Source organism: Myripristis murdjan, chromosome 24 (genome assembly GCF_902150065.1).
Source record: "Myripristis murdjan chromosome 24, fMyrMur1.1, whole genome shotgun sequence".
NCBI classification, from domain to species: domain Eukaryota; kingdom Metazoa; phylum Chordata; class Actinopteri; order Holocentriformes; family Holocentridae; genus Myripristis; species Myripristis murdjan.
The window spans coordinates 7,663,681-7,686,652 of record NC_044003.1 but is presented as its reverse complement, the minus strand read 5'-3'; the positions used below and the strand labels follow the sequence as shown (position 1 = coordinate 7,686,652).

The window sequence follows — 22,972 nt, the reverse complement described above, 5'->3', positions numbered from 1 at the left end:
CTCGTTTCAGTTTAGTTTTTGTTTAAAAATGTTTCTTTTTTTTCTTTTTTTCTCCACTATATTATGCCCCCCACAATATAATATAGTATAGTGTTTGTCAGGGGCAAAATTCAGAATAGGTATTCCAAACTGACAAAGACTACAACTAAAGACATTTTCTGTACAGAAGATTGTTTCAGTTTTTTGTTTTTTTCATAAATCCAGTTTTTATTTGTATTTCATTTTACTAAGATATTTTTTTCCCCAGTTTGAGTTCATATAGTCAACTACAATAGCCTTGAATGCAACTGACCCATATGAAAACATGTTGTTGTTGTTGATTTAGCACTGAATTTGTTCATCTGTCACTGTGTGTGAGTGTGTGTGTGTGTGTGTGTAAATTTATTTGATCAACATTGACCGATCGATGTTCCCTGCACCTTCCAGTGATGCCTGTGTCCCGGTGCGTCCGGCACCTTTTGTTCATATTCATAACTCGTTCGGCTGTGCCAGAGCACTTTGGCCGTGGCACCGCTCTGCACTGCCACACACACACCGCATGAAAGCAGATGTGCACGTCATACCATCATGAGCATTTTCCCCAAAGCGAGAAAAAAACAAAACACACACACGCAACCACAGCAGACAGACAGATAGGCTGTTTTAATTTTTCAACTATGACAAATATTCTCTCTGAAGCAGTGATATACAAAACAAATGTATCAGTGCAATTTTAAATCGCCATTTAGTAATAAGTAAACTGAAGTGACTGTAATAAAAGAAAAGACTTATTTTTTACATTTCACCATGCAACAAATATGTAACAAACTGCTGGTGAAATATGTAACAAACACGGCGACAAATAACAGTAAAGGCAGAAAGTTAACATCAGGTAGAAGTTAGAGAAAACTACTTGTGCATGTTAAATTAACACTCTGCAGTGGAAATGGACCTGAAATCCACTTTGTGACAAAAACAGACAAACTACATGTAATGAACCATATTGCACTGTTAATTCAATAGCCATGAACATATTAGAATATCGAGCTTTATCTGTACTCAATGTAAACTACGATGACTAAACCAGCGGTGCTGTATCAATTCTTTTCTGGAATTAAGTAGACATTTTAAAATTGCATATATTTTCAAGTTACTCAAGCCTAGACAAAAGCCTTTAAGCCAACTTTATATCTGAAAACTTTGAGGTCTTGTAGGCAAATACTGGCTGCAGAAGGCATGAAACATCTAAAAAAAAAAAAAAAAAAAAAACAAACTCCAAAATAAATACAATTAAAAGCACGATAAAAACATGCTATTACAGCTCCCACACACTCATGTTTGTCCTCCAAAACACAGAACTTGCAAACCCGCTCAGCACGTTTTACAGTGCCACGACTCAACAACAGCTTGTTTTTATTTTATTTATCTTTTTTTTTTTTTTTTAAAGGCATACGTACAAAGCGAGGCACAAGGATGAGCTGATCCACCAGTTTTGTTGATCACATCCAAATCGCCACCAGCATGCAACTCTCGGCGAACAATGGCCACGTTCCAGTTCAGCTTTACTGCAGCCACTTGCCAGACATCGGACATGGGACATGGGACAGCGGGAAATCTGGAAACGTCCCCAAATTAACCAGAATTTAACCCAGAATTTAATCTCTCGACTGGATTTGAAGGTTTTGCTTGGCGTTGGCGCAATGTGACTGTCAACTAAACATCACAACATAAAACGTGCAGAATTTTTGTACATTTCCCGAAATTTTGCACGACCAGAGACGGACCAAACGACAGAGGTCCAACACCACCAGGTCAGATCCGTCCTGCACAGAGTTAACATCAGGAAAAAGGCAGGAGCGGATGGGGTTTCCGGACGGATCCTTAAGGCCCGTGCAGACCACATGCCGTCGTTCCCACACGCCTTAAAGCGACCGCCATCGACCCTGTTCCCAAGGAAACCACCGCCTGGATGAGCATCGCCAAGCCCCGACAAAATGTTTCACGACGAGTTCTCTCACACATGAAAGCTGTCGATCCACACCGGTTTGCATATCGGACAAACAGACAGACACATGATGCGGTGATAACAGCTCTCCACGCAGCCTGGATCACAGCAACACATAGGGAAGGATGCTGTTTGTCGATTCCAGTTCTGCATTCGACACAATAATCCCCCACAAACTGGTTCGAAAACAACTTTCCTCTACTCCCTCTTCACATATGATGTACACAATGCCTGCTACAGCATTGTGTACATCATATGTGAAGACTGATGACAACAAGTCAGACTACAGGAGGGAGATCCAACATCTGGCACGATGGCGTTCCCATTAAACACAACAAAGTCAAAGGGACTGATAACAGGCTACAGGAGATCAAGGCGGGTGGGGCATTCTGCACACGTGGAGAGGAGGTAGGGAGGGCGGGCTGCATCAAATACCTGGGAGTCCACATTTCGGCTGACCTCACCTGGCCTAGAAACATCTCCCATCAGGTGGGGAAGGCCCAGCGGAGGCTCTTCTTTCTCAGGCTTGTTGATTCATTTCTACCGGGCCACCGCCATCGAGAGCCTCCTGACTTACTGCTGCACGCTGTGGTTTGTTAGCTGCACAGAAAGGACCTGCAGCGGGTGGTGAGGACGGCAGAGAAGGTGACTAAGACTACTTAACCTCCCTCTCGGTGACATATACACACTGGCCGGCTCCACAGAAAAGCCAGTGGTATTTTAAAAGATCGCACCCACCCAGGACACACACTGTTCAGCCTCCCCCTTCCCTCAGGAGGAGGGTTCAGGACAATAAAAGTGTAATTTATCATGACTCTTATTTATCGATTAGTTTTTTTGTGATTTTATCTGAATGTTTCCGACTTGTTTTTACTGTCGAGAGCCACTGAAAGTCTGTTTTCTACACCTGGGGCTTTAATAAAATTCTCAACACCTTACTGAACTATGCAGGCCTAAATGAACTGGCTGACATCCAGTTACTCGGCAGATGAAATGATGATAAATGCTGACTGTTGCTGGCAAGTTTGGCTACTTTTACAAGTCACTTTGGCAAGTCACCGCCCGGCGTCTAGAGATAATTTTACTTTCTTAAACCTTAAAAAAAAAAAACATCGAATGCATGACCCACGCACTGTGTTCACATGCTTAATATTTACTGTACGTGCAACGTTTCGGTCAAAGACCCTCGTCGGGCGCTCTAGGGCATTCCCGAAGCTCTAAAAGCGACAGCGGCTGTTGAATGTGGAAAACGTGTCGACCGATGTGGCCAGCGGATGCCTCGCGGCCGCAGCAGGGCCAAGCGGGAACGCGGCGGACGTCTTAGTTGGTGATGTCAGCGCTGTTGTTGCGGTTGCCGTATTTGTGGTGGATGATCAGCAGGACGACGCCCAGGAAGAAGCAGATGGAGCCCACCGTGATGTAGGCGATGCCCAGGAACGGGTTCTTGCCTCCCATCCAGGAAATGGTGCTCAGGATCATGCGCTTCCGGCCCTCGAAGCTGCCGACCGGGTAATCTGGGGTTCACCTCGTCAAGGATGAGAACAGCTGACAGCTTTGGTTACGGTGGACATGTCACCTAAAAACATGTAGCCAACTCTTTTGTAAATTTGAGCGCTGCAACAGACAAATGTTTCAGTACTTTAAAAGTTTACTTTAGGTTAAGTTTAGATTAAAAGGTTTTCTACACACAAGGTAGAGTAATCTGCCATTGGGATGAGTTAATCCCACTTTGTTCCAGAAGTTTCCTCAATCAAGTGTCATTTTAATTGATCCTAGTGGTCTGATCTGCCATATTCTGCCTTGATTCAACACATTTATACTTGATCCCAGAAACCTTCCTCAAACAAGTGAAACTGCACTGGAAACAAGAGGGATTATCTCCTCCCACTGGCAGATTTTTTTTTTTTTTTGCATTGTCTGAACGAAAGCTTTCTTGATTTTTTTTTTTCAGCGCATGTTTTAATCCAGTCCATGAGTGCCAACATTCCTCTGGGTTTTATTCATTATTTCCAAGAGACTGTAGCCAGCACACATTCATCAGTTGAGTTTTTGTGGAGCTGCAACTAACAATTATTTTGATTATCGATTAATCTGTTGATTACTTTCTCAGTTAATCGATCAGCTGTTTGCTCCGTAAAATGTCAGAAAATGGTAAAAATATTGATCACGTCCTCAAATATCTTGCTCTGTCCCAACCAACAGCCTACAACCCAAAAATATTTACTTTACTGTCATAAATAACTAAAGAAAACAAAATATTCACATTTGAGAAGCTGGAATCAGACAATTAGGAAATTTTCTGCTTAAAAACGCCTCAAAATGATTTACTGATTATCAAAATAGTTGATGATTAGTTTAATAGTTTGCAACTAATCGATGATTCAGCCAATCACTGCAGCTCTAGATTTTTGCTCTATTTTCTCTTCTGTCATTAAATAAATAGCATTTACACTGTAAGGTGAAAAGGATACTGTAGACGACTTCCAGGGTGTAGTTTCCCCGGGGAAGCGTTGGTATCATGCTGTTCTTCTTCTGGATGATGCGGTAGAGTTTGCGGAAAGTCGGCAGCGCGGCGGTTCTCATCCACACGATGAAGTCCTCGTTGATGAAGCCGTTATTCTCCGAGTCGGTATCCAGCTCGTAGACGGGCTTGCGCCAGTTGACCGGCTTGGTCGTGCCTGGTTTAAATCAGTGAGAAAAAAAAAAAAAACAGTAAAAAGGCAAAATGACAGTCAGTGGTGTGTAGTTGCCATGAGCTCGCTGCGTGAATGCTCACAGTCTCATTTTAACACTGAACATGAATATGAGAATATGAATATGAGACTAAATGACTTGTTAAGATGAATAATTTTTGACGAGTATCTTGGCATTAGCTATCTAATATGTCTTACCCAAAAAATTAGTGTGCTCCTATGCAAGTTCTCAGTTTATCTTTGCACCAAGGCCACTAACACACACAAAAGTGTGTTCAGTTTTGCAAATAAAATGCTTGCTACCTTGGAACACAGCGGTGAGGTTTGGGTTGTTTCCTCCCGGGTTTCTGAACTTCACGTGCTTGTCTGTCCACCAGGCGATGCCCTTCTTCATCAGGGGAATCTGGATCTTCGTGCCGTTTGGGTCGATGTAAAAAAGCTCCAACGTGTCTGCCAGAGGGGAGATGACGCAGAGTTAAGATAGGACGATGCGCTTATCTCATGATACAAATCGATATGTGATGCTGGATACAACCAAGATACAATGTCACAGATACAAACTCAATAAATAAAATAAATCTAAAAAAAAAAAAAAAAGACTGTATAGAATTATGTTGATTTCTGAGACACAGATCCTCAATGAGACTGTCTTGCTAGAATGTAAAAAACGTAAAAAGTGTTGTAATTACAAATTGGAAAAACCTGAATTTCCAAAGCTAATGAAACTTGGAAATGTGGCCAATACAACAATTATTTTTTTTTCTACCTAACAACACACTCAGTCACATTTACTACGGCGCACGGAAATCTGACACAGTGTCCCATCCCTACAACTGTGTAACTTTTAGATGTACAGATTTAGTCTGCAACAACAGGAAACCCTCTCACCATTGAACATGCTGTTGGCGATGGCTCCACATGGTGCAATTGGCTTATTTTCATTCCTTGCATATGGCTCGCACTCCTTGCTGGGGTTCTGGGAAAGATCAGGAGAAGAAAGAGAGGCAGAGACATATTTTTTCTTCAACTGAGCAAGTCAAATCAATGGCAAAATATTGCACTTAAAGCTGTATTAAGCAAGATTTTGGTGTCAAAATGAACTCATCTCATCAGCCGAAATCACAAAGCTGGGCTGTGACAGAGAACCCCTGCAAAGCTGAGTCACCTTTTAATTCACCCTATTGATGGAATAAATTAACGGTGTTGGGTCTGAACATTTCTCCACTCACAGAGAGACAACTCAAAACTGAAGGGCAAAGTCCAAACTGCCTCCTAAACAGAAAAAAGCCAAAACTCATCAATTGTTAGATTGTTAGAACTATTGATTTACTGATTAATATATCTTGAAGTAGCATGTACCAATTTTAAATTTTGCCAATCTGACCTCCTTAGAGACGTCAATAGAAAGAATTGCTCTGACTTTGGCATCGACTGTTTTTCACTGATTTGAGTCTGAGCCGTAGAAATCGAATTTCAATTTCCATTCCAATCATGAATCATGATTTATAAACTTGAATCAAACTGAATCGTTCCAAATAAGATTTTAAAAAAATGGTTCTCATATAAAATCAACAGCTCGTGAACTGCAGTATCACAATTTAACACGGTGATACTGCAACGTCAATGGGACTCTGTGTGCTGAGTCTAGCATTAAAAGAGAGCTCTTGTTTCAGCGGCACATACCAGGAGGGCTTCAATGTCTCCATTCAGCTGGCTGTCGTCTCTCGACTTGACGTAACGCCGGTGGTTTTGGTAGAAGTTGGACAGGCCGTAGTACATGAAGACATTGCTCTGTTGGGTTAACACAGGAGAGTCTCAATACAAAGCGATCAAAAGCGAGTGTGTGTGTGTGTATGTCTCAAATGTTTTACATAAGGTGACAGCACATGTATTACCTCAAACGCCTGCTCCAGGTAGAAGGGTATAGTGCAGGTACAAGGCCTTGTGCTGTTCCAGCTGAAGTTCTGGGAGCAATTGAAGCAGGGACTGGACATGTCAACCCCGGTGTAGTCAATCTGTGACGAGGTGAGGTAGACGTGAGTGGCTGCCCTTCACTATCATCCACTATAACTTGCATTATGTAAACAATATAAGTCGTGAGGTGAAAAAGAAATTAAAAAAAAAAAAAAAAAAAAAAAAAACACATTGACACTGGCCTCTTCTCTCTCCAGGAAACAATGTATATACTGTAAGACAGGCCACAATAAAGTTTAAATTGTTCATATTTCTATTTTTTTATAATCCTTGTTTATAGTGTTTATATTGCTTACTGCTATTTATCATGTGTATACTGTATATTTCTTCTAAATTTGCACATTGACCTACCTCTATGCACATTTTATACACCCATGCACACTTTTTTTTGTTTTTTTTTTGTTGCACATTGCTTTTTGCACACTGGGTTGTACTTAGATCTTATTCTTTATTTTTATTTTTATTTTTTATTTTTTTTATCTTTTTTATTTTATTTAATCTGTAATCTGTGGATACTGCTGAAAAACTGCAAATTTCCTGCGGGATGAATAAAGTATCTATCTATCTATCTATCTATCTACACTACTCACAAAAAGTTAGGGATATTCGGCTTTCGGGTGAAATTTCAGGATGAATCTAAAATGCATTATAACCTTTCCAGGTGAACTTAATGTGACCTTCTGTAAACTTTTGAATGCACATGTCCAACTGTTCAATGTTTCAGTACTTTTTGCACAAGTTGCTGTTCTCTAACAAGGAGTTTAACGGCAAAATTCACATCAGGTGTTTTATGCTCCAGCTCATCGAGGTCGTATCATTAGGGAACGGCTGCTGGAGACTGGGGTACCTCAAATGGAGTGGCCTGCACTTTCTCCAGACCTGCATCCCATAGAAAACCTATGGGATCAGCTGAGTCGCCGTGTAGAGGCTCGGAGCTCTGTACCCCAGAACCTCAATGACCTGAGGGCCGCCCTTCAAGAAGAGTGGGATGCCATGCCTCAGCAGACAATAAGTCGACTTGTGAACAGCATGAGACGTCGTTGTCAAGCTGTAATTGATGCTCAAGGGCACATGACAAGTTATTGAGACATTGACATTTTTTGTTGTGGTATACCCACCACTGTTGTTGGCTTTTGTTTCAAGAAATTGTTTGAGATGAGGAAATCACCAGTGGATGCTTCTACTTAAATGCCCTACTTTCATGATATAATATCACTGTAGCGTGAACTTTTTACATTTTCCATAAATTTCACCCAAAAGCCAAATATCCCTAACTTTTTGTGAGTAGTGTATCTATCAATACAGCTCACACCAAACTCCATTCAAAAATGCGTCACTTTTATTTCTCCACTTCATTAACAAACATAAATATGGGATGCAATACGAAATAAGAGGGTTTTATGAAACAAGTGCAACTCTGTGGTGATTTCGGCATCCATCTGCTCCATGATGCAGCTCTAATTTCAGCTTAAAGTGATGGATATCTCTGCCAAGTGATCATGACGGTACCTCCAGCTCCTTGATGTTGTTGGAGGTGACGTACAGGCCGATGCCGATGGGAATGAAGATCAGCCCGATGATGAAAAAGGCAGGGAGCACGGTGCCGGCTGTGAGGATGGGCTGCCATGCGGGGAGTCTCTGCTGTTTGAACGCAGTGTTGTCGGGCTTCTTGTTCTTCAAGGTCCCTCCGCCGGGCCCGGAGACGGTGATGTGTCCATCCTCGTCTTTCGCGTTGTAACTGGACGCCATCATGTTTGCTGCTAAACTGCTGTAACGCTGGCAGCTGTCACTTTACTTTACTCCCCGCCGGCACCTAAAGACACTGGTGTTTTAAGACACTTAGACGCCCAGACTACGTTGATAACAGTCATATGATTTTAGTTGTTTAATTCAGCCCGATAATTTAAGACCAAGCAAACGCTAGCTAGCTAGATAGCTAGCTGGCTAGCTAGCAAGAGCTGCCCATCCAGGAAGTTTACATGAACAGAGATCCAGAAGGCAAGAAGAGGTGTCACTCGGGTCCAGATATTGCAAACGAATGAGAAGCGATGTTAGCTGCACTGTAGGCAAAAATTATCACTTTCTATAAATTCAGTCAGCCGAAATGTTATTATTCATTATTATTCTGTATTATTATGACACTGGGGCAGTTTAAACAAGATAGGTCTGTTTTTAAAATGTGTATATATCTATTTCATCCTATGATGTCCTCAAATCAGAGGACAATAAAAAATCAACTTAAAAAAAAAATCTACTGAATGACTGTCCGAGTTCAACACGCCGCAACGCTGCTGAGATCAAACATTAGTCCAAATATGTCGCTCAGACAAATATTCCTCATGTATTTTTATTTGTGGATGGAAAAAAATACGTGTCCGTATTTTTCCACAAAGGCTGACGGAAGTAGGCGAGAGTGAGAGTTCTTCGTCAGAAAAGTCAACATTCACCTGTACCGACCACTGATTTATAATTTAATTAAAATACAACACATAACAGCTGTAGGTATATGGTATATTACAGTATAATAGATTAGTGATAGCATACGCATGTACAACCCGTTGAAATTTAGAAACAAGAAAAAGAGACTTTAGCTTTCACAGGATAGAGCAGTTATTCCAAGTTAGACAATTCATCACATTTTAATTAAAAGGTTGTTTTTTGTTTGTTTGTTTGTTTGTTTGTTTGTTTGTTTTTTTAAGTAGCGTCTTTTTAACAGAGTCTCGTCTGTGTTGGCTAATGTTCAGTAAATGTTTGAGGTGTCATTAACTCGCACACGGATACTTCATGTAAATTCGTTAAAATATTGTGACACATGTTGTTATGGTTTATATTATGGTGTTACTGTTACATGGTAACTAGATGTTACATAGTTTTGCACATTAATGTCACGTTATAGTGCGAGGAATTGTTACACTGTTAAAAATATGGGTACAGTAGTGGCGTTTTTCCACTATAGTACCGTGCCGCGCCGTGCCGTGAAATTCACGGTTCCGCATTCATTCCCACTACACCAGCTCGCTTGGTTCCGGGAACCAACCATGAAAGATTTCAGCCTGGTTTGACATCTGGTGCTGGCCCGATTAGAACGGGCCACGGAGGCGGGCCTAAATATGATCTCCTTCGTGATTGGTCCATTAGAATGTCAGTTAACCAGGCTGCTACAAACTGACAAGTGACAAGTGTCAACCATTAAACCTTCAGCCAGTAGGCTATTATTTACAAACATTAGTTTCTGGAGAGATTATGGAAGAAATTGATTTGCTTGCTGAGTTTTTTGTTGGGTTTTTCTGTTGTGTAGCCTAGTTTACATTTTTCTTACAAAAGGAAATAGAAATGTGACCACTAAGCGCAGAAGGCAGAGCATCCGACCCGCCTGACGCCGACCGGTGCCGCGGCCAGCCCACCTGCTGCTGGCCGGTGGCTTTTTTATTCAAACAAGATTTTGTCCATTAAAAAAAAGTAGCAAAAAGCTAATGTAGGCTAACAACTGACAGCTCCTCTTGTTACTATAACAACTCCTTGGCAACGAGCGCGCCTCTCTAATTCTATGACGCCGGCCCGCTGGTACCATAAGCAATGGAAACACTCCAAGGCCAAACAGGCCCTTCACGGCACGGCTCTTTATAGTGGAAATGAGCTATAGTCCATTTTTTGTTCCCTTAAGGTACAATCTACACAAATATGCCTCCTAGGGCTTATTATTGGACCTTCATATTGTAATGGAAATATATATGTCAATGTTGAATTTAAATCTAGTAAACTATGAATAGTATGGGTAGATTAAATTAAAAAAAAAAAAAAAAAAAAAAGAAAGTAGCCCTTAATTAGTGTTTATCCAAGTTTATTTGTAATCTCAGGCAGAATCCAGTGTTTGACAATTCAGATTACATAGTCATCCATTATATATAGATTACTTTAATCACAAAGAAGATGCCATGATGTCAGTATCGTCTGAAAGATTGCAGATATGATTGTCCAAGTGTCAAAATCGGCTTGACCTGCACGCACACCCGCTTTCATCTCACAGATGGATGGAAACCACACTTATTAGGGAAAAAAAACCAACATAAAACACACACACACTTTGTAGTGACCATTTTGGATGAACTTAAAACTGCTGATTTATACTTACAGTGTCAGATAAATTAGCACAAGCCCTTTGCAAGTCGTTCACGCTTACAATTGAAATACCCTCAGTATATTTTAACAACACTGATTTCTCATTCCAGCCTCATCCCCCATACAAACTGAATCGTGACTTTCAAAACAGTGTTTTTAGTCCAACATCATCCACACTTCCAAAAGCCCTAACTCCACCATCAGCTCAAACTGTAGACAAAAATTAAGTAGATATAACACAAGATCAGAGACACAATTTCAGTACTTTCATAGTCAAACGGAAAGTCTATCATCTTCCAAAAAATTATTTAAACCCCAAAATTTAGCAAACTGTGAGAAGAATGGTTATGATATTTATGTGACAAAATTGTAGGCCTATAACCTTTACCGACTGGATCTTTGGAGATACTTTGGCCAGATACTCATTTTTAAGTGATGACTTTTGTAAAAATGTATGCATAATGTACTGAAAGAATGGGGGTGGGTGGGAGTCCCAGAGCTGATGAGTGCATGGTTGCCAGGCCTCTTTTGTCCTGAAGTGTTAACCAAGCTGAGGAGAAGCTGCAGATCAAAGAGTTTCATCAGACACTTTGAGGTCGTGTCTCATGCCGGAGGGATCGGCTTGAGGTCGACTCCCTGCAGAGGCGGCGTCCGGTAACGTGGCTGCAGCTGCAGACTGAGGGCCTTACAGTTTCATCGTGGCTCAACAATCACATAGTGCATAACATTTCCTGCCGGGAAAGAAATCATCAAACAGCATGAGCAGTTTTACCTGGTGGTGGTTCCAAAAGGCAGCAAGGGGTAACTGGTTTCAAAAATAAAAAATAATAATAACTTTATTACACAGAAGTCCTGTAATGTGGCATCAGGAGACTGCCACAGCCAGTTTGTGATGCTTTTGCTGTGTTTATGAAAAGTGGGAATTGGGACGTTTCTGATTTCCAACAAGTTAAATCCACATGAGCCTCAGTCTCGTAATTGTTACTCAGAAACTTTCTGAGAGCAGTGATATATTTGAGATGTAGCTGTGTGATGTCTTACAACCAAAATAAGCTCCATGGTGACAGTTAGTAACTACTGAATAAGCATTTAAGTCATGCATTTGATAAAAAAAAAAAAAAAATAGCAGAAAATTCATAATTGGAAGCATAAGGCGCTCTATAGGCTAATGGTAAAATAAGCATGGCATCTCAGTGTGCTTCCTTTCCATTGACTAATCTTGTAACATGCACTTGTGTACCGGCACTGATTTATAAAAATGCCATTTTGCGTCCATTTTGCTCTGACCTCAGCCAACTTGAACGGACTGAGGTGGGATGTAAGACGCTCTGAGCTGGAAACTTCCCAGTCGCCACTTCACATGAACACAGCATTCACAGCAAAGGGACAAGAGAGAGGAGGGAGAGCTGACACTGGTGAGTCCAGATTTCTGTGCACGGATCGCTTACTCACCGCCACTTCTCAAACTATTTGTTTTTCACCCTGAAATGTCAGTTTGTCACTTCCTGTGGGTGCAGCAGTGACACTAGAATTTAATTTGGAAAAGCAGTGTAGGATCCAACATCTCAGTTAGTCAGGGGGTTTCTCATATCAGTTGTGATTGAAGATAAGATGGGTGTATTTTTTTTTTTTTTACATAAAAATCTTGTCTAGTGCAGCTTTAACTGATATTGTTACTGAATCCAAAATAACAAAATCATCAATGTTAACATAAATCCACTCTCTGCCAGTGTTTAAGCAAATCACCGCCTGTCGGTGTTAACACATCAGACTGATTTGAACAGACGCAGCCCTGAGTCATATCAGTGGACAAACAATCCCCAATCAACACTTGTAAATGCAAAACACTCACTCACACTGAAATTTCTGCTGTGTGCATCAGCCAGTCCTTGTTTCAGTGATGCTTTCTCAGAAGAGAGGGGCCTAGCATGACTCGAGAAAATAAGATCAGCCTCAGATGTGATTTTAATAATCCTATTCAGCCTCAGATGGTGTTCCCAGGAAGAGCAAATCTCTCTCCGGTTGCAGCTGAAAGGAGGGGACCTGCCTGTCATGAATCAGCGTTTTACTTTCTTTTTGTTTGCTCTCTTGCTCTCCAGATTCCTCCTCACAGAAAGAGCAGGCGTTATTGCTTTCTCAGATGCTCTCTTGTTAGGTCCTCACTGCATTTTGTAGCACCATAATGTAATCATCCCCTTGCAGCATTACAGCCACAGTATCCTTCATATGTCAGATTATCTTTTCTATTCTGTCATTGCACACCAAATTTAGAGGAGTTGGTTAAGATGAAATGAATCGTTTTAGTCCCTGATGTCCCTTTGTAAAAAAAAAAAAAAAAGAGGGAGCTTGTGAATTAAAAAAAAAATGGTTCATTAATTAGTTAGAAGCCACATTTCATCACTGCAAACATGTCAGGCAATGGCTCGTATCTTTAGAGATGTGAAATCCCTCATGATATCAGCTGTACTGTGTCTGTTTACATTTACACAGGAAAAAAATTCCTTACTTGTCCATGTGAGGGAGCTAGATGTTGAAAAATGCTCATCATTCTGTGCAGTAGTGTTTAAATAGATCAAATTTATCATAATGTGTAATTGCTAAAATGCCAAAATGTGATCTGTGTAGGTACATTTGCAATGATTTTATGGTTGAGAATGGACCAAACTCATTTTCTCAAAATCATTTGGGGGATACTTGTTTGATTTAATGCACAACTCAATCAAACTCTGTTGTAAATGGGTAAATGACTAAAAAAAAAAACTGTCAACATGTATCTCCTTATAGAAGAAAGTGCTTGTTCTATTAAGGGAAAACAGGAGCTATTCTAATAAGCATTGGGGTTTTTTTTTATCAATGACCTTGAACATAAAAACTTGGAGAGTATACTGGGTCAGCAGAGTGAATATGGAGATCATTAAGTTCCTTTATTTAGGGCAGGACTGAAGTCTAGCGAACTTCTGTGTATGTTGACTGGACTGTGGGATGAAGATGGACATTGGTGATGAATAGATACAGGAGAAACATGTTTTATTTTTTATTTGTGTATTTTTCTAGCATTTTTATTAGGGCCCGAGCCCTCCAAGGGAGAAGGGCCCTATTGTTCTTGTTTTATTTGTGTTTTACTTCATTGATCATTTTAAAAGATTTTTCCCAATAATTTTTAATTATTCATTGCTCTTTTCATTTTTTTAACTTGTTGTATGTATGTTTATATATTTTTATGTATCATTTGTGTTTCTTGAAAAACTAACTTTAAAAGGTTATTTAAAAAAAACAAACAAACAAAAAAAAAAACTACAAAAAACAGTGTTGCCAATGCTTATGTCAGTCTTTAGGTAATTTACCAATCCCATTCAGATTTCTGTTCCAGTAGCTGGATCATAATGGGAACGTAGTCCAAAACCAGCATTACCTCACTCACTTGGCTTCCTCTCTCTTCTGTAAAGGCGGTGATACACAAGGCAGGGTTTTTGGGAAACGGAGTCGAAGGAATCTCATTTATCTAAATGCTTCTGGCCCAGCAGATATTTCTGGGTGATTAAAGTAACAGTGCTGAAGTCACTCAGTGGGGAAGGCTTTGAAGTTCATTCTCCAATGTAGAGACTTTACAGTTTGCATCGTGAATTAAGTTAAAAACTAGACAAATCCTTCATCTGACTGTTCACTATTTTCGCATTTTATATGTATGTTGCTACATAGAAGTCCATGGAATTTGATGTATTTTTTCTGTGCAGGCTATGGGGAAAAAAATGAAAAGTATATGAACATGTAAGCTGAAAAAATTCTAGCTTTCATGGTTGTTTCCGTGTGTTGATGTCAGCAGCCGTCAGAACAGCAGAATGGGTTAATAATATTATGGAGGTTTCCTAGTTGATACTTACCTGCTTTGAAAGTCACATAAAAGCTCACATAAAAGCCTCAGTGGAAAAATGAACGCCAAAAAGCAATGCCATACTTCAGAGAGGTTCAGAGATAAATAGTTTTTTATTTCGGTGCTTTTCACAAATGAGTGCCTTAGATAAATGATGACAATTCATCCCCCACAAACATTTCACAGCGCGCCAGTGACTGGAAACCTCCATAAGCAGTGGTGAACTAAACACATGCCATGAACAATGTGAATGATGAAATTAAAAAAAAAAGAAAAGAAAAATCTACAGCTACTAACAATGGTCATCAAGATGGAGTTAAGTGATGTCACTCAAAATAAGTATTTCTTTCACATGCAAAGAGATGCCTCGTTACAGAAACTGAAACATGAACAAGGGAAAATGAAAAATAACCTGGAAAGTGAATATGCTGTACTTTTACAATATGTCAGACCTTTTTATGGAAACATGTATAATTGCAAACTGAATGTCTGAATGAGATAAAATAGTGATGTAAATGCACTAAGCTGATATGAGAAGCAACATCGTGTGTCACCACGCACGCAGAGGTGGAGTCCCAGTTGTGTATGTCTACTGGTGTGGCCTGTTTCTCACTTTGTGTTGCAGCAGATAGATTTAAATAATCAATCAGGAGGTCTCCATATCGATTAGTTTCCATGGATTTAGCTCTCAGCTCTTCCCTCCCGCTGTGGAGGCAGAGCTACACACTGTCGACTTCCTCAGCTCAATTTTCATCGACTGGCTCTCGGCTCGCGACTCTAACCTTGTCATCGTCGAGACACCCAGAACCGCCTTGGTGCCTGTTTTCATACCTTTTGACATAGGGATTCGTGTGGCTGAGGCCCGAGTTGACTGCACATCCGTACCGGGCTGGAGGACAAAAACATAAAAAAAATGAATAAAAATACGATGACGATCATAAGACAAAAGCACAGGGAACGATTTCTGTCCCAGTTAATCATAACAAGCACCAAGACACAGTGGTTATCAGTTATCTGTGTTTTATTTAACCCATGGTTGTAGGTATCACTGTTATTTTGACTCAGGATTGCATGTAAATGAAATGTAAAACTCCATTTACACCAGTGTGTGAGGGTTGACTAGGGCTGGCCATCTTGGATATTGACTGACAAAGGATAAAAAAAAAAACAATTGTGCATTAATTGAATTTGAAGTAAACTTGGCTTCTCTGATTATTATTTGAAGTCCTTTTTTTGCACACAAGTCAAACATCCAAATTGGTCATATCTCGCCCGTGTTTAGTTCAAGGAGGGAATTTGTCAGTCGGTGGCAGTAAAGATGTGATTATCAGTACAAGACCCTTGGAGAGGCCCGTCTACAAGTGGATCTAATGCATGTCAGATCATTCCAGTGTTAGTACGGTTCATACTGTGAGAGATATATTCACTGTTTTATACCTGGAGAGAGTGCTATCTAGGGAGCACACACCACCTGCTATCATTTTGAAACATTTCAGAAGCAACTGCAACGCAAAAGATTAAAAATCATTCAGATATGTTTGTTTTTGGATAAAAGGGCACAGTTCACTCATGCCTTTGTGTTTATGGAGTCACAACTTATGCAGAGACAAAGGCAGAGCATTCAGAGATCTATTCAGAAAGATGGAGAATGGCTTTAGACATAATGATCTCCTCTTACCACTGACTGTGTCGGCCTGGAAGCTGCTGAGGTGATGGGTGTGATTGTTATGCTGCTCGTCATTTTGCCGGGAGTCGTCTTCCCCGCTGACGTGCTGGGTTGTCGCGGTGAGCGGAGCACCGTGCCTGTTGCGGGTTCTTTGCTTTCTGAGCTCAGACCGAGAGGCCTGACGGTCAAGGCAGGAGCGCTGCAGCCCTCTGAAGGCCTTTTGAACTGTGGGCCCAGGTGGATGTGGATCTTATTGTCCTCTGTTGTGATGATGTTACTGCTGCTGCTGTATTTCCTGACCGGCGTGGGGCCAGATGGCTTCTCTGGGGTCACCTTGAGCACAGTGCGGCCTGTGGGCACGTCATGAGGATCGAGTGAGGCAGCTGCTTCAGCAACAGGAGTGGTGCTGACGGTGATGATGGACACCGGAGATGGAGGGCTGTCAGAGCCAGACCCTTTGCTCTTGTCCGGAGACTTGGCCCTAGAGATGGTGGTTATGGTGACCGGAGATTTGGCTCGATCAAGACCTCCCATCATTTCACCGGCCTTTGTCTTCGAGGTCATAGTGGTGGGCTTGGGGACGATGGTGATGCGAGGTTTCTGAAGGCCAAGTGTTGGGATAATGGTGGTGCTGGAGAAGAAGTCTTCAGCTCGAGGACTGGTGATTTCCAAGGTAGCAGTGCTGTTCTCATGATCAGGGGTCACACGTATGTGCAGCGGCTGGCCCGGCTTTTGGGGCATGGTCATCTCAGACAGTGGGGGTGAGGATCCCCCGTTGATCTGAGGATCCGTCTTCTCCGGAGTGGTCTGAGTGAGTGTAATGGCTTCCTTCTTTTTCATCCAGGGTATCCAGGATTTTCTTGCCCCAAGTTCTGATGCTGCTGGAGGGTAGCGTTCAAGCACTGCCGGCTTCTTAAGACCCCGTTGTCTTAGGTTGCTCATTAGATGGTTCTCCTCGAGGACAGACTTCCTGATAAAACCTGCCGCCGTCTCCTCCTCTGCAGGCTCGTTGGCCACCACATCTGTCTGCACCGCGGTGGAGGTGATGGGCACATCGACAATCCTCCTACCGTTCATGCTGGGTCTCAGAGCACGACTGTAGCGCTTGGTGGCTTCCAGCTCTTTGGTGAGGTTGGCTACTTCCTGGTTCATGCTCTTCTTCTTCTCTTCCTCCTCAATGAATCTTTGCTGGAGAACAGAATAATCCACCTGCAGCTGGGACAGCTGATCCTCCTTATTCATCAGTTCGTGGATTTTCTCCTTCAGTGCTTGGACGTCCGCCTGCAGCTCTCTGGTTTTAGTCTCCTCCATCTTGCAGCGAATTCTCAGCTCGGCCTCTGGGCTCACAACCTCGCCTTTCTCTATGGCTTTGTTTCTGGCAATCTGACCTTTCATTTCCTCCAACAGCTGAGAGAGGGCATTTGCTTTGTCCTGCTCTGTTCTGAATTTTTTCTCCAGTAGATCATACTCATCCTCTGTCTTCATCAAATCCCCTTCTACCACCTCAAGTTGTTTGAGACGGCTTTTCAATCTTTCAATTTCCAGCGTGAGCTCTTTCACTTTGTTGTCCTTGTCTGGATATCTATCATTGTCCTTGTTGGCCCGCTTTCTCAGCGATTCCCTCTCTGCCTCCTCTAGTCCATCCATCCTTATTTTCATCACACTGACCTTGGAATTCAGATCCCTACACTTTTCCTCTTCACTTGCAAGTTTGGTTTTCAGGTCATCTTTCTCTTTAGTAAGAGTTGTCACCTTAACCTCCATCTCTGATTTGAGTTTTAGGAGTTTTTTGCTCTCCTCAATCAGTTTCTCTGTCACCTCCATAACCTTACCCTGCTCAGCTTTTAACATCTTATTTAACTCATCACTCTTTTGTTCTTCTTGTTTAAGTCGCTCAGCCATGTTTTTTCGTTCATCCACCAGGATTACTGTGAAAGACTTCAGTTTCATTAAGTCATCTTTGAGGAGCATTTCCGCCTTTTCAAACTTTGAGTCTGAGGACTCGAGTTCTTTCACACGGTTCTTCACTGTCTCCAGCTCCCCAGCCAGCTCCTTCACCACACTTTTCTCCTTTTCCAAGTTTATATGAAGTTGAGAACACTCTGTTTTGCTCCTATTGAAAGCTCCCTCCAGTTTTTCCAGTTCAACCATTCTCTTCTGCAGTTTGTCCACCTCCAGCCTCAGCTCCTTGCTGTGGCTCTCCTCATCCTGTAGTCTCTTCCTCAGCTCCCTGCACTGAGTCTCTGTCTTGGTTATCTCCTCATCCTTGCCCTCCATCTCCAGCACTCTCTTCCGCAGGTTTTCCAGCTCTGCCATGAGAGAGGAGTTCCCACATTCCCCTTTGCTGATCTTCTCCCTCAGTTCCTGGAGGTCCTCCTCTGATTTCTGCAACACATTGTTCCTCTCCTCTAACTCCTCAATCTTATGTGAAAGGCCAGCCAGCTTCAGCCTGAGCTGGCGGCTTTGGGACTCTTGGTTGGCCAGCTTGGCAGTCATCTCTTCATGCTCCTGGGCAAACTTGGCTGCTTTCTGCTCCAGCTCAGCCTCCAACTTCAGGACCTTCTGGCTGTCCTCCTTGGCAGTACCACTGATGGCCGCAAGCCGCTGATCTCTCTCTTGCAGCTTCTGATTGAGATCCTGGACCTTCTGGCTCTGCTGGTCGATCTGCTCGATGTGCAGCTGCCGCTCATCCACCAACATGAGGGCAAAAGACTTGAGCTTCACTAGCTCCCCTCTGACCTTCTCCAGCCTCCTGCTGTGGTCCTTGTCCTTACGAGCCTGGTAGGCCTTCTCCTGCTCCAGCAGCCTTTTGAGTCTGAGAAACATAGGAGAAAGAAATACAAAATGTGAGCCTAGCATTGTCAGATATTGTTTTTTTCCTATGTGAAGTGAAGTGAAGTAGACTGTGACAGATGATGCACATCTCTGAGAAGCCCGGCCACACTCAGAATGGGACTGTTAGTCCCTGAGCCTGGATGGGGAGGCAGGCAAGCAGAATAAATGGCAGCAGCATGATAAGGGAAGGAACACTGAAAAAAAGATGCAGATTAGTGCCTGGACACTCATGTGATTCTCCCTGCACTGTCTAGCACACTGAGCAAAGTGCGGCGTAAAAGAACAACACCTGCAGCTCAGCAACTGGGAACTTATCCACAGGTGTATAGAGTTACGACTTATGAGTTTCTGGGCTTTACCTGTTTCAAATGTGACTCACCCAGGCCAGCACCTGATTTGTGTCCACTAGAGTTTATCCTAGAATTGAGCCCTGTTGAGGCTGGCACCCTGCCTTAAGGAGCTGCTAAGCCACCTGAAAGAATTGCGTCTATACTGGTTTCAATGAAAAGTTTTCGTGCCATTGTCAAAGTGCTGTTTAAAAGGCTTGATCACCCGTCAAAGACTAAAATTCAGGTAGAAACATGTTTGGCAATGACTGCTCCCTCAAAAAAACCTTGATATTATTGTTTTTGAGTTGACAAGAGTTGACTGGAAACTTGTTATCCATTTACAGAGCTAATATGGCCCTTGCTTTGTAGTGAGTCGCTTAAAGTGTTAGTTTAACTGCGATGAATGTGGATTTATATAAATACTGGTGTAGTGTTGGTATTTATACTTTCAGATTTAATTAATACTGCCAGTTTTGCTCTGCATCATACACAGAGTTAAAACAAAAGTAAGAGGCTGTGCAGAGCTGCCAGCCAAGATCTGAGAATTAAACCTGCCTGAGTTAATGTAGTGCTGGTAGATGTTTAACTAATCTCTGTGGGAGTCTGTGTGTGTCTCAACACCTCAGTCAGAGTTTGCAACAGGTTCCCTCTCATATTGAGCATGCACAGTCACACCAGACACGCAGATGCATAAGCAGCTCTTGGCACTGTGCAGAAATGCCTTTGGATGAGCCTGTAATTTTGTATTACAAACAAACTCCACACTTTTACACAAAGACACCAGAAGTCATTCAACAAAGTACATGACTGCAGCCACGGCACACTCTCTCACAATAAAAAAAAAGTCCCCACACCTCTTCCCCGACAACTTCACTAAACTTACCCACACGTTGGGATGCAGGGCAGGTTGATCCATAGCTAAGAGTGTTTTTGGGCTGAACAGGAGCTGGACTGCTGCTGAGACTCTCACGGGGTCAGAGAGGGAGGGAGGGGCCCCGACTCCGCAGGGAATTAGCCATCACATTCCTAACATGTCATCAATGGACAATGAAAGGTGAATGTTGTGTAAAAGAGCACTGCTCCGCTGGCTGGTGATGTCACCCACCCCATATATGGCGGAGAATGGCGCTGCCCTTGTTTGGACACTGAGGAGGAGGGGTTCAAGCCAGGGGGGAAGGCTTTTAGCAATCTCTTCCCCTGAGCTTTTTCCTTTTTTCTCTCCCACTGGGGAGGAGGGAAGCGTGGGCAGCAGCTGACAGAATTTCAGCTGGTATGAAATGACATGTTAAGCCACTTTCATGTTTAAAGGTTGCTGTTTGTTGTTGTTGCTGTTGTTATTGTTTCTTCTGCCCTCCCAAAATGTTTCTCCAGTCTGACCTAATTGTCCCCTGCCTGCCTTATAACCAGCAGTGTTTCCATGGAAACAAGGCAACAATGCAAGGGGAGAGTTTTTGTTTTGGAGAGGACAATGCCAGACTTGCACAGCCATTCTCATCATAATCCTCTGTATCGTGCAAAGGGGAATGACATGGACATAAATCCTACACAACGGCATAAAAAATGTGTCTCATCCAGAGCAGAGGAGGCTTGTGGTTTGCATAGCAAAGACCGTTTAACAAACCAAATATGACGGGTGCGGAGAGCTTACTGAGTATCTCTCTACCACTGTTTTCATGATTTGATCTAAACACTCATTGCACATATTCATCAAAAGCACACAGGAATGTTTGAGAGGTCACCTGCTGTCTGCTGAGCGCTGAGCTGCTTGTAATGTTGGACATCGAGGAATATAAGCTTCTGATAGTTTTTCCACACACTGCGGGTCAATCTTTCAACTAAATACCTTCAGTGTGAATGTGAAGGTCTTTTATAAGCAGAGGATCTGGTGTAATAACCCCATTAGCAGATGATGCTTCTCCAGAGCGTCTCCCTGTGTTCAGGTCTATTCATATCCTCGCTGCTGACAGAGGCCTGTCAGTGAGAGAAGAGGAAGCCCAAAACACTCATAAAGCGACGCGAGGCTGAGCCCAGAGCAAACACACTGCGCTGCAAGGGAGATGCTGATGCCAAGCTAATTCTCAATAATTATCATCGTCCTTATTAACATTCTGCACAGATGAGCCAAGAACATTTTGACACCGAGAATACATGTTGCTGTTGTTGTTGACTCCTTCAGGGGAGCAAAAAGGGGATTTTTTTTTTTTTTTCATCTGCATTTTGACTTGAATGAGAATTGTCCACCGCTGTGAAATTACAGAGAATCAAGCCTATATTTCTCTGGGGCCAGACATAGTTTATTGGTCAGAACCCCCCCACCTCTCGAACCACATGTGCCCGTACCAGACTGGGATCAGGGGCGCCAGGGTGGCCCCGTGGTTACAGTGGCTGTCCCGTGGCCAGAAGGTCACAGATTTGATCCCGGCCACAGTCGTGTGTCCTGCTGAGATTTCGCTGACTCTCTGCTGGCTCACTTTATGGTAAGTCACTCCGGTTAAAGACATCAGCCAAATGCCCAAAATGTACAAAATGTAGGACTAAATCCTGCCACAATGTTCAGACAAGGAAAGAAAAAAAACAGCTGGACACTTTACTTTACTTTAAAAAAAAAAAAAAAAGAAAGAAAGAAAGAAAGAAAAAGAAAAAAATGTGGCTGGAAGGGGAAAAATACAACTACTCTTGTTATTGTAACTGAGTTTTCTTGAGCAGCTAGTACTTGAATGAGTATTTATTCCATGTGTCATGCCATGTTTTAATTACAAAACTTTACAAAATTGCCAAAGGAGCACATTCAGTGCAAGAACCATGTAGACTAAACACCTCTAAATTGTCCTCACCTCGTTAAAATGTGCCACTTTGTACTTTTTAATACTTGTTACATGACTAAAACCTAATAAAAGCTTCTAGCTGATTAACTTTTGTAGCCCACAGAGCATGTCAGTAGCTAAGGCCTTAAAGCAGGTTCGCCCACGAGAGCTGAGATGCAACCAGAGCGTCTAATCACCCCGGCCGATCTGTCTTAGGCATTACATCATCGCTCTCGTGTCCAGGGCCGTCCCATTCATGATATCACCTGCCGTGAATCTGCACGCTGACTGCAGCCAAGAGGAATGTGTTATCAGACGGTGCTGAGAGCAGAGAGCAGGGGGGGAGACGGGAGGTGGGGAAAACACACACGGTCAGCAGAAATAATACAAGGAGAGGCAGCGGATTATTGGCAACCGAAGACTTTTATATCTTGTCAAAGTGTAAGCACATGGCATATAAATTTTATATTGAAATAAATACTGACAACACACGCCGTGCATATTAAATTACTGTACTATATATAGATACATCTCAAAGCACCTAAACACGCAGAAGAAATCATCTGAGGTGATGTCAGTAATCTCCTCTTCTTTATGTGTCTAGTGGGGTCAGAATTGATGAACAGCTTCAATCAATGATCCTATTGATCAGCCCTGATCTGTCCCCTATAGCTGCTGACATTATTGTGTACACATG

General features: G+C 42.3%; 2 protein-coding genes across 3 annotated transcripts in view; both read right to left on the bottom strand.

Moving 5' to 3' along the window:
- Positions 1–623: 623 nt before the first annotated feature.
- LOC115356117 (cell cycle control protein 50A) lies at positions 624–8,641 on the bottom strand. Its single transcript, XM_030047139.1, has 7 exons — positions 8,161–8,641; positions 6,573–6,692; positions 6,361–6,468; positions 5,566–5,653; positions 4,981–5,127; positions 4,456–4,662; positions 624–3,498 (listed from the first exon to the last, which is right to left on the bottom strand). Exons 1-7 carry the CDS (start codon positions 8,401–8,403, stop codon positions 3,305–3,307), a joined length of 1,107 nt encoding a protein of 368 aa, XP_029902999.1. The 5' UTR covers positions 8,404–8,641; the 3' UTR covers positions 624–3,304.
- Positions 8,642–14,748: 6,107 nt separating this feature from the next.
- Positions 14,749–22,972, bottom strand: part of LOC115356104 (filamin-A-interacting protein 1) — a 48,772-nt gene continuing 40,548 nt past the window's right edge. For both annotated transcript variants that reach the window (XM_030047117.1, XM_030047118.1), the window contains 2 exons: positions 16,320–19,122; positions 14,749–15,530 (listed from right to left, as the gene is read on the bottom strand). In XM_030047117.1, coding sequence (XP_029902977.1) covers positions 15,330–15,530; positions 16,320–19,122 — 3,004 coding nt within the window. In that variant the 3' untranslated portion in view covers positions 14,749–15,329. The remainder of the gene's footprint in view (positions 15,531–16,319; positions 19,123–22,972) is intronic.

What these genes read in the sequence shown, in the direction of transcription:
- LOC115356117 (XM_030047139.1), bottom strand. Translation starts at nt 8,403, where the DNA reads ATGATGGCGTCCAGTTACAACGCGAAAGACGAGGATGGACACATCACC. An exon ending in ACAACATCAAGGAGCTGGAG is followed by an intron (nt 6,693 to 8,160) that starts GTACCGTCATGA and finishes ACCTCGTCACAG; the next exon opens with ATTGACTACACCGGGGTTGA. An exon ending in GAGACATTGAAGCCCTCCTG is followed by an intron (nt 5,654 to 6,360) that starts GTATGTGCCGCT and finishes GATCTTTCCCAG; the next exon opens with AACCCCAGCAAGGAGTGCGA.